This window comes from Cervus canadensis, chromosome X (genome assembly GCF_019320065.1).
Source record: "Cervus canadensis isolate Bull #8, Minnesota chromosome X, ASM1932006v1, whole genome shotgun sequence".
Taxonomy (NCBI): domain Eukaryota; kingdom Metazoa; phylum Chordata; class Mammalia; order Artiodactyla; family Cervidae; genus Cervus; species Cervus canadensis.
In genome coordinates, this window is record NC_057419.1 from 50,158,855 (window position 1) to 50,170,374 (window position 11,520).

Genomic DNA, 11,520 nt, shown 5'->3' on the forward strand with positions numbered 1-11,520 from the left:
TCTTTGTTGTGCATTGGTGAGCAATGACTCTGAAACACACACCCTTGACATATGTTCGTAATCAGTATTGTACCCATGTTTATGGGCTTCCCAGGTGGTTCAGTGGTAAACAATCTGCCTGCCAATGCAGGAGCTGCAGGAGACACGGGTTTGGTCCCTGGGTCAGGAAGATCCCCTGGAGGAGGAAATGGCAACCCACTCCAGTATTCTTGCCAGGATAATCCCATGGACAGAAGAGCCTGGCGGGCAATAGTCCAAGGGGTCCCAAAGAGTCAGACACAACTGAGCACACATGCACCCATGTTTATAACTCACAATACATATCCATGCCACCTGTGTATGTGTGTATGAGTATGTGCACACATATACCCCCACACCCATATAACTCACACATTGTTATGGTGCACACAGTTGTAACTTCACATGCACTCCACACACACTCAATACATCCTTAATTCTTGCACAGACCCTATAGGTCTTCCTATCACACATACACAAAGATATGTGCCTCATAATATACACATACAGCCAAATTTCCACTTTCTTATAGACCTATAACTTTCTCATACCCTGCAGTAGCAACCAGACTCCCTCACTTAGGCTCATTCCTCTTAGGATAACTAATATGCATTGATTTCATCTTTACCCCTACCCATCAATTGATCCATTTTACACAAGAGAAAATTGACCCAGAGAAGTGAGCAGCCTGACAGACTCTTGAGTGTCACAAATCTCCCATCTAAAGCCTCCCACACAGAGGCGCCCCTCCACTCACAGGACAAACTCCTAAACTCTGCTCCTGGCATGGTGTTTCCCAAATGTCTAGCCCATTACCTTTCTATGCCTGTTCCCTCCTGGGTAAAATGCAGATAATAATATTGACCTCATATGTTCATTGTGGGTTAAATGAATTCATGCTATGGAAAGTCTTAAAACACTATCAGGCACACATCCTTCCTCCCTTCACTGGGGAAATACGTATCGCTCTGACTCTTCTACCCCATTTCCCATGATATCCAATGCTATTGTTAGTATTCAGTAAGCGTTGATAAATGTTAAATAAATGTTCGAATGAAAGGATCTCCCATTCTGGTCTGTTCCCTCACTCAGATGTCCTCTCTACCAGCCTTCCTTCACCCGAAGCCCAGACTTAGCTCTAGTATACAGTAGATGCTAATAAGTGTTGAATAAACGAACGAACGCTAAAGAAATGTGTCTGAGTATCTTGGGGGCTCCTCCTGGCAGATGCTGACTATAGCTTCTCTTTGCTCCTGTCCCAGTTCAGAGCCCCTCGTAGGCACTTCCTCGGTCCCCCCGCCCCCGCCCCCCGCCTCGCGGAACTATTTGTCGTCGCTAATTGTGGTGTTGGAGCTGGGCTGTTGGGAGTGGGTGAGTGCAGATGTTCGCTCTGCGGGGGCCCCAACCCCAGCCACGCCTCTTCGCCGGATTGACGTGGAATCTGACAGCTGAGGGAGCTTTAGGAGGAGAAGAAAAACAAGCACGCCAGCCAGTCAGAAAGTGCCTGCCAGGGCATATAGCCAATCGGAAAGCTCGTAATCAGAGCTCTGCAGAGGGACGTGCTGGGTGCCCTGGGGCACTGACAGAGAAGGGGACAGACATCGAGGCTACTGCAGGGATGGGTACTCGGATATGCGCCTTCACTTCTGTCACACCGTGGCCACAGTGGAAAATACTGTTTTCCACCACAGGCCACTGCGACTTTGCCTGTGCTGCGCTCTTTGGCCTAGAAGATGCTATGGTCCCACTCCTCGGGAAGAGGCTGGTTTATTGAAGTCTGAGAAGTCAGGGGGTCAGAGTGGAAGAGAGAGACGTAAGAATTCTCATCCTCAGGGTTCTTTGCAGGGAGGCACGTGTAGACATGGCCGTTTCTCCTCCACCATCATCTTCTGCCCCTGCAGCACATCGCACTGTACAAACGGTTTCCCCCAGAAGGTCACATTCTTCTCACCCTGACCTTCGACCATGGTAACGGTGGGCCTGGTGTGTTAGTGGGGGTGGGGATGAAGAGGGAAAGCTCAGGGAAGGCAAGAATACATTCAAAAAACTCTTACTGAGTGGATACTATATTTTTTTTTAGCTGGGAGATACTGGGCAATTTAGCTCCTCTGTGCCTCAGTTTTCCTCATCTGAAGAATGGGAATAATAATACTCCCCTCACTGGGCTGAGTGAGGATAAATGAGTTGATTCAGGTAAAGTGCTCAGAGTTATGTCTGGTACACAGTAAGTGCTCAATAAATGTTGGTAATTATCGATATGAGCTACCATCTCGTACCTTTAAAACCTTTTCTTTCTTTCCCCACTGCCCACTGGAAAGAACCCAAATGCCTTGCCTTGGCATTCAAAGCCTTGTTGTTGGGCCCAAATCTCTGCCCCCAGGTCAATCTCTAGTTCTTTCTTCCACTTTATTTAGACTAAGCCCCATGTTCAAAATGGTCTTTGCCTGGGTTATTTCTTCCACTAGGCAAACCCTCCATTCACTCCCATCCCAATTCTCTCAATCAGTCCTTTCTCCATTCATTCCCTCCCTCTGTCAAGTCCTTCATGCCTCCATTCAACACCCTAACTCTTCTTCCAGACCCACTCTAAACCCCACACCTGGTGCCCAGGTGGCAGACCTTCCACGAGTTGGGAAGAGGTCACTTAACCTAGTAGTTTGATGTTTGTGGAAATAAGGAAAGGATAAGTGTTTTAACCCTCTCCAACACCTGGGCCACCCTGGCCATCTGGAAACATTTCAGGCAGCTGATTACCTGTGTCCAGGACTCTGCTCACACAGTTTTGATGGTGGGAAAGTGTTTCCCAACCCCTTCCTGCCAGGGGAGGCCCAATCAGCTTCCTGGACCCAGACCCAACATGCCAACCATTCTCCAGATGTCTTCTGTCAGGGTGGAGTGGGCCTGGATCCCTTAGGGGAACCTATGGGACCTGGGTTCTGTGTGTTTGCAACTGTTGCCAAAAAGGCCTTAGAACGTCTTGGGGCACAGGTGACAGAGGGAATGAGAGGGTGAATGGAGGCATGAGTGACTGAATGGGCAAATCAAAGCTTGGGTAACTGAGGGAGCAGAGCATATGGACACAGGAAGGACAGAGTGAATGGGAGAATGGCTGAGTAACTGAAGCAGCGACTGAAGGGCACAGATGTTACTGATTCTCCCCTCAACATCCTCTTTCTCAGCTTCTTTAGTTTCTTCCCTCTTCCTACAACTGGGAGATGGCACTCAGCCAGGCAGGCACCTTGGACCCAGTGACAGAAGCCTGTTTATGGGCGACCAACCCTCCTGCCTTATCTGCTGACATATCACTATCATAACCCCCTCCAAGGCACAATGCCCCCTCACTCACGAGAACTTGGGGAGAGGGGCCTGGCAGAGGCGCTGGCGGGTGCGGATGGGGTTGGGTCCACATGGGGGTATGCACAGCCCCCAGGTACTCCACTCCGACCAGGAGCCTTTCCCTGCAAAGAGGGGAGAGGTTCCTGAGGTAGAATTAGAGGTCTTGGTTGGGGGGGGGGTTGTGAGAGAGAGGCTGCAGGGACATGGGGTCCGCAGCAGAGAGTCAGAAAGCCCCTGTCCCTGCACGGGCTGCCCCACCCTCGAAGCATGGTCCCTGGAGGCACTCACAGGAGCAGCGCTGGATGTTGTAGCAGTGCCGGATATCCTGCAGTTTCCCAACACATCGCTGTCCGTCAAATTTGCGGCCCTTGCAGACCCTGGAGCGTGTCTGCTGGCCTGGGATCTCCTGGCAGCTGATGTGTTTAATGTTTGGGCGGATGCAGTTGCTCCACTCCCCCCAGAGCCCCCACTGTCCATTCACTGCAGAGACAGGGGCAGCTGGGCTTGCACCAAAGAAGGGAGTCAGTGAGAGGGTTCAGAGGAAGGAATGGGGCTGAGGAAGAGAGTGGGAAGGATTGGATGTGGGAAAGGGGGATCAGACATGGAATCAAGGCGCTGGGGCCAGGAATGGAGGGATTAGAGGCAGGAACAAGGCATTAACAGCAGGAATTGGGCAGCAGAGGCAGGGGGGCCTTAGGCATGGAAATGGGGCATCTTGGGGTGCTGACCAGGGCAGTGCACGGACGTGTTGCAGACATGCGTCCGGGTGGCATCACCGACACAGAAGGGGCCCCCATGCTGGGGCAGAGGGTGATCACATGTCCGTTTTTCCTGGATCTGACCCAGGCCACAGGTCACAGGGCAGGGGCTCACAGCACCCCATGGCCCCCAACCACCAGCCACTGTTGGGAGGACAGAAGTGAGAAGAAAGGCCACCTCAATCTCCCTGACTCAGCCCCTAGACCCATGAGGCAGACTGCTCCCAAATGAAAAGCTCCATGGTCACATGGTCTCAGATCTCTGTCCCTTGAAATGTCACAGCAATCTCCATCTAAGTTAAGAGCAGAGGTCTCATACCCCAATACCTGGGCAAGGTGGCAGGCCGGTGCAGGCCCGCTGCTCATAGGCTGACCCTGGGCAGGGATTCCCAGGAGGCTGTGTGGAGGGCTCAGGTGCAGAGCATGTGCGGCTTCGTCTCTCCACAGCTGCACTGGGTCCACTGTGGCAGGTGCCTGAGCACGGGCCCCAGGGGCCCCAAGCAGCCCAGGCCCCGTGTGCTGTGATGGGGTGGGGGTGAGGAGATACCAAGTGTGGTCATGCATGTTGAAGTCTTCACACCATGGAAGTTCCCTGCTGTAACCCCCAGACCCACCCTGGGTGCCTGCATCATTGCCCAGTGGTTGCCCTCACTCACTGGGGCAGACTTGTTTGGTGTCACAGGCCTCTGACTCCTGTGCCTCTCCTATGCAGTGGCCCCCACACTTGGGGGTGGGGCGATTACATGCTCGACGACGAATCTGGGCCCCTCTAGAGCAGGTGACAGAGCAAGCTGCCCAGGGTCCCCAATCGGACCAGCCACCCATCTCTGTGGAAGAGAAAAGAAGGGATAAGATGGAGGTGGTGGTATTATTCAGGGGTCCAGGCTTGCTCATGTACCCCACATCAGCTTATCCTATCCCCAGTTTCTGCCATACCTGGCCTACCATCATTGCTCATCTGGACTACTGCAGTAGCCTTCACACTGGTCCCTTTGCTTTGCTACTCAGCACATACAGTTTGTCTTCCTGACAGCAAAAGGGATCTGTCACAACCCAAATTAGATCACGTTTTTCTGCCGTCACTGCATCACTCAGAATAAAAGCTGACATCCTCACCATGACCTACAGGGGTCAGTCCCCCTCTGACCTCATCTCTCATCACTCTACTCCAACCACACTGGCCTCCTCCTTGACACCTCACAAATATCAAGCACAGTCCCACCCTCAGGGCTTTTGCCCTGACTGTTCCCAGTGCCAGGTAACTGACAGTGCTCGCCCGCCTTGCTGATCCTCCTCACCAGGACAGCATGGCTTGTCCTCACAGGCCTGTAGCTGCCACTGGAGAGTTCCAGGCTCCACCTTCTCGGGGGAGCATTGCTCACCCCAGCCTATGCAGTGCCGGTGCCGCAGCTGGGAGCCCTCAGTGCAGGTCACTGAGCAGGGGGACCATGCGGACCACGGTGACCATTGTGGCAGCCTGTAGGGAGAAGCACACATCCCACCCTGGCACACTCGGGCAAGGATGGTATATGGGACCACAGAGTGTGTGTAGGCACAGGCAGGAGTGTGGGATAAATGTATGCAGAACAGAATGATGGGAGTACCTACCTCTTAGTGATGTTGGGGGATTGAACGGGAAGAGGTGAACACACAGTAAACACTTATCATTTACCTTCATGATCAGGAATCTGGAGTTACCCTTTGAAGTCTCCCAAGGACAGTGCCAGGCACGCAGTAAACAAGGATAAGGACTAGGGGCCCAGAACTGCTGTCAAAAGCCCACCAGGCCACAACTATGCATGGTAGCAGGCAAACAGGAAGTGCTTAATAAATAGGAGCCATCATCCCAATGAGCTCAGAACCCCACCTCCACTATGGCATAATGCTAAACAGATAAGACCTGTTGACAACAGGGGGCCGAGAGCTGCCTTCAAAAATCCCCAAGCTACACACCCCTGTAGCTGTGTGTATTTGGTGTATACACAGTGTATCTGGGATATATAGTAAGCAGTTAGAAAATATGTCTGACATACAGAAAGGGCTCAATATATGTCAGCGGACATTACGATTAAGAGACTAGAGCTACCCTCAAAAATCCTCTAGCTACCCCCAACATCTGCAATGAATTGGGATGCTGGAAGTACTCAATGAATGTGAAGTGTCATTATAATTTGGGGTCTGGAGTTGCCCTCAAAATTGCCCAAACACTCCCCGTCCTGCAATGTGTCTATACAGTATAAACACTCCATATGAGATGTCATCACCATTTGAGGGCTTGAGCTACCCTCAGAAATAGTCAAGCAGCAACCCACCCACAATGCTTCTGGTATGCAAGAAGTGCTCAACATGTGTAAGCCATCTTGGTTCTCAACCAGGGGTGACTTTCACCTGTCTGGAGACATTTGAGTTGCTGCAGATTGCTACTGATAACTAGTGGGAGGCCAGTGATGTGATAACACATTCTGCCCTGCACAGGTCAGCCCCCCACAACAAATAATTTTCTGGCCCCTAAGTGTCAACAGAGCTGAGGCTGAGAGACCTGGAGCTACAGTTGTGATCAGGGCCTTGGAACCATGCTGGAGAATCTCAGAGAAGGCAAGAGCCCAAGTTCTGTGTTGCCCTGCGTACAGTCCTTTTTGCCTCCCGCAAACCCCAGGCTCCCTCTGACCTGCATGCCATACAGAGCTTGCTGCCAGGCTTCTGGAAGGCATAGGCAGCATTGAGACAGCAGTCTTCCACTCTGACCCCTCCCCCAAGGAAGTCCTTGCACTTGCCCGTAGATTCCTCATACTGGGCGAAGCACTGTACAGAGTCTGAGCCTGTAACAGAGTGGGGGAGCATGGTCAGGGTTGTGAGGGGCCCAGGCACCCCTGGGGGCCAACCAGGCCCCCACCCACTCACCTGTGGCTGGCAAGGTGAGCAGCAGCAGTGGCAGCAGCAGCAGTAGGGCCTGCGATTGGGCGGGCATGTTGAGCACTGTACCTCTGCAGCCCTGCCAGGGAGGAGGCCTGGCTTTATATGGGCTGACCTGCTCCCAGAGTTAGTGGAAAAGAGGAACCAGGGCCAGGAGGAACTAGGAGGGCGAAGGGCAGTGTGGGAGGGGAGGCGTGGGGGGAGGAGAGGGTACTGTGCTGGTCTCTTCAGCTCCAAACTCTCCTGGCCACCTCTGGCCCTGAGCTTCCTCCTCTCCTCTCCCCTCCCTACTTCCTGCCTCACGCCTGTGAGGTCCTGTTGTGTTTGTCACCATATCCCCCAGCACCCCAGGCCCCGCCCAGCAACCCATGGGCACTCAATCAGTGCACCTTGGACAAGTTCTTACTGAGGGAGAAATTGAGCCTGGAAGTTGGAAGATAGAACTTCCTCACTGTGTGACCTTGAGCAAGTCACTTGAACCCCTCTGAGCCTGCTTCCCCACCTATAAAAAGCATGCCCTCTACCACAACGACAGGGCCAACCCCATGGGGGTGCCGAACATTAGTAAAGTGAGTGCAGCATGCTCAGCGTGCCCTGCCTCATGGGGTGGAGCGGGCATCGAGGTAATTGCTTCATCCTCCATCCTGCCTTCACCACCAACCTCCTCTTTCCTGAAAGTGAAGTTCTTCGTGGTCAGCAATGTGGAGGGGAGGTCAGCACAAAGGAAGTGAGAAGGGGAAGTGGCAAGAGTGCGGGGAGAATTCAGGACTGAATCGGTGCTATCCACTGCCCCAGGGGGCAGCTGGGGGTACCTTCAGGTCCCAAGGAGGGGGTGGGTGGCTTGGCCATGTTCCACTGACTATCTTGGATGGGTAATAAGTGCCCCCCTCCCCACCCCATACACAGCCTACATAATAGGGCATTTTGAGCAGATCTGGATCAACTAAAGTAATACCTTTTAAGGTATTTAAAAGTCCTTAGCCTAGTGCCTGGCATACAGCAGGTAAGGTTTGTTAAATACATTGATTCGACATGTATTGAGCAACTACTGGGTGCCAAGTGCTGTTCTGGGCATTGGATGGAGCAGACAAGAAGAAGCCCCAAATGCTAGCCCTTAAGGGACTTTTGTTCTAAGAGAGGCAGACAAGGTCACCTCCCTCACAGAAGGGTATCTGTCACTCTCTAGCCCAGAGGCTCTCAAATCTAACTGGCATCAGAATCATCTGGAAGGTTGGTTAAATCCAGATTGCCAGGCCCCACCCTAGTTTCTGGTCCTATAGGTTTGAGGTGGGGCTCAAGAAGGTGAATTTCTAATAAGCCCCAGCTGACACTGATGTTGCTGTTCGGGGGCCACACTTTAATTAAGAGTCATCATTCTAGTTCCTGACCCTTTTCTCCGTGGGTCTCATGTAGGAAAACTGTTCTTTGTAGCCCTTATTTTACTGTTAATAATTAATTCCAATTCAGCCTAAGCTCCACAGAGCCTTTTTTTTTGTTTAAATAAGCCTAATGAGTGAAACTCCAGAGCTTACTTTAAAAACAGAAATCTTTTTAATTAACAAAAAGGAGTCTAAGAAAGTTAGGAAGGCAATGTCTCATTTCTTCTGCATCCATGCAGGAGCACTATTCTGCAAATTAAAACAAGGTTGAAGGATTTGATTCAGCCAGGTGTGTTAAAACAAGAGCTTTCTCAAGAATATTGGTCTTACTTTACAGGTGATAAGGCGTGTTGACAATTCATATCCGTTACAGACGTACTGTTTTCTGATAACATAAGCCTGTCTTTGAACAAAGCGGTCTTGTTAAGCTTCCAGGACTTCAATGCTATTATCCTATGAAAACAAACTCAAGAAACCTGTAATTCTGGTTGGTTGCTTTATCTAATCATCTGTTGCCCTGGTAATGATGTTATAATCGATACTTCATTTATTCCTAAACTCTGTACCTACTTGCTGGTTCCCCTGGGAAGAGGATTGTCGGAACTTTCATCTTCTCCCACACGTTTAGGCAATAAAATGACTGCAGATTTCTTATTTAAACAAAGACTGAGAGTCTTATCTCATGTAATCATTGCAACACCGCCACGACGCATTTGTTTCTTGTCTGTTGTCCCCACTACAATGCCAGCTCCATAAAGGCAGGGATTTGTGTCTGGTTTGTTAACCGCTGTGTCTGCAGGGCCTGGATGGGCACCAGCAAACAGTAGGTGCTCAATCAACATCTGCCGAATGAGTAAGTAAATGCAATAAACAGTGTTTTCAAGATTCTGAAATGCGCTTAGAGGAATAATCTGGATTGGAGGTAAAAATGTGATCATCATGGCGGGGAGAAGCAGTGTTTCAAGTGCTGGAACTGGACCAGATAATCTGGAGAGGGCTTGGCTTTGGAGAAGAGGGAAGGGAAGCCCAGGCTAAGCCCTGGGAAATTCCAGCATTTCACCTTTTGGAGAACTGGAGAGGCCAACCCAAGGGCCCGAGGAGGAAAAAGACAGACAGAAGAGAGCTTTCCCCTAAGCCTGGCACAATCCATCCACCAGCTCTCACCCACTAATTCAGTTTCAGTCATTCTCTCTCGAGATCTCTTTTCTTTTTTACATATTTACACACACACTTCAGAATTTACAGCTTCTACCATAGCCACATACAAACAAGATCACATACATACTCGAACACACAGCCTCTCTCAGCCACTCTTTGAGGGAGTCATTTGCTGTCATTGACATCAGCCTTACTGTGGTCTTTAAAGAACAGTTTCCCACACAGTCACGTCATCTAGCCTGTATCCTTCAGCCAAGGCCACAATGACTCTCACCAGTCAGTTTTGCACATACACACAGTCATGCCTTTTGATGTTTCAACTGCTCATTCGGGCCATCATTTTCTCATATACACAAATGTTTGGTGATTTATAGCCACCGCTAGTCCCTCCAGAAGTTCCTTGCACACACATGATCCCTCTGTCTCCCACCTCTCCATACTCATGCCCATTTCACACATCTAGAGTCCCTGACTATGCTGAATTTCACTCATGCACAATCAGTGTCTCAGATACTGTCTTAGTCACCTAGTCTCACATTTCTTTGCAAGCAGCTTCCAACATGCCCAGTCTTTGTTCTACAGTCTTTAAAGTCTCTTTTAGAGTTTTACACAGACCCTCAGCCTCTCAGACATTTTGTCACAGGTACAGTGTCACAGTCACTTGCCCTCATTCACCCTCTGACATCCTGTAGTCACTAATTCACAACTGCTACTAGGCTCTCTACAAGTCTCACAGTCTCTCACAGCTCATCTTAGTTGTTTACACCATCCAGCCAGAGTATCCTGTACACTCAAACACAAGTACAGCCTCCCCGGTTTCTTGCACAAACTGATCACATAGTCTCTCAGTGTCTCGTTTGCTCAGTTTCACCTTCTCAGTTTTTCACCATATGTAATCTCTGGTTTACTGTTTCTCATGAAATGCTTCACTCTCACACACTGCTCAGTCATCAGTTTTCTCTCATGTGGTGCTGACTTCCTTCTTTTTACTCTTCGCTTCTCACTCACAGTGAAGTGGTCTCTAGCACACTTCCACTCTTCCACTCACTCTGTCTCACCATCATCTTCTCTTATACTTTCACGGTCCCTGAACCTGTTGGCTAGATTGGAGTAGTAACTGCATCCATCTGCCACTAGGCTCAGGAACACGCGTGCGCACACACACACACACACACACATTACAGCTTCTCATGCTCTCCCAGCTGCAGCCACTTTTTCTGTTTCTCATGCAGTCTTTGCTAGTTTAATCTCACAGAAAGTTTTCATACATACAATCGTGCATTCTGGTATCTTAAATCTCAGGCACCCATCTGGCCTCACAGCCATTTTCTCTCATACAATCAACCTCTCAAACATACGCTCTCATTACTTTAGTTGATCCAACAGCCTTGCATGAATGGTTTCACACACAAGCCATCTCCTAAACACTGAGTCACCTGCTTACTTAAAATGAAGTTTCTCACCTATGCACTGTCCCTGACAATCTCCACTGCACTTTCATGCCCATACAGGCTCTCACATGTTGTTTTGGTTACTCTCCCTTGCTCACCGTCAGCTTGTCCAACAGTGACTGATGTGTAGTCCCCACTTCCTTCTCATAAACATTGTTGCACAAAAAGCACCAGTTTCTGGCATAGTATCTTACTCACTCATTCAGTCTTATTGTGTTTTTTTTGCCACCCAGCCGCAATCTCTCACATAGATACAATGTCAAGTTTGTGGTTAGGACTTCCACTCTCTCAATACATAGCTTCACAAATGTACATGTGCAATCACAGCTTGCCAGAGTTTTCTCTTTTTCACACACCAGGTTACCAATCTGCAGTCTTTACTGTTTCTGACACACACCATCATGCTCTCTCTCCCATGATCAATCTCACACCCTTATGGCCTTTCACACAGAGTCATGCCTTTGCACACAGTTATTCCCAACAGCTTCAGGGAAAAAAATGCTACCA

At 49.9% G+C, this 11,520-nt stretch overlaps 1 protein-coding gene across 1 annotated transcript; it reads right to left on the bottom strand.

The window, feature by feature from the left end:
• Nucleotides 1-1,769: 1,769 nt before the first annotated feature.
• Nucleotides 1,770-7,501, bottom strand: LOC122435388 (complement factor properdin). Its single transcript, XM_043459525.1, has 9 exons — nt 7,014-7,501; nt 6,781-6,931; nt 5,411-5,589; nt 4,769-4,939; nt 4,440-4,631; nt 4,083-4,256; nt 3,643-3,834; nt 3,365-3,476; nt 1,770-1,998 (listed from the first exon to the last, which is right to left on the bottom strand). Exons 1-9 carry the CDS (start codon nt 7,078-7,080, stop codon nt 1,848-1,850), a joined length of 1,389 nt encoding a protein of 462 aa, XP_043315460.1. The 5' UTR covers nt 7,081-7,501; the 3' UTR covers nt 1,770-1,847.
• Nucleotides 7,502-11,520: the final 4,019 nt, after the last annotated feature.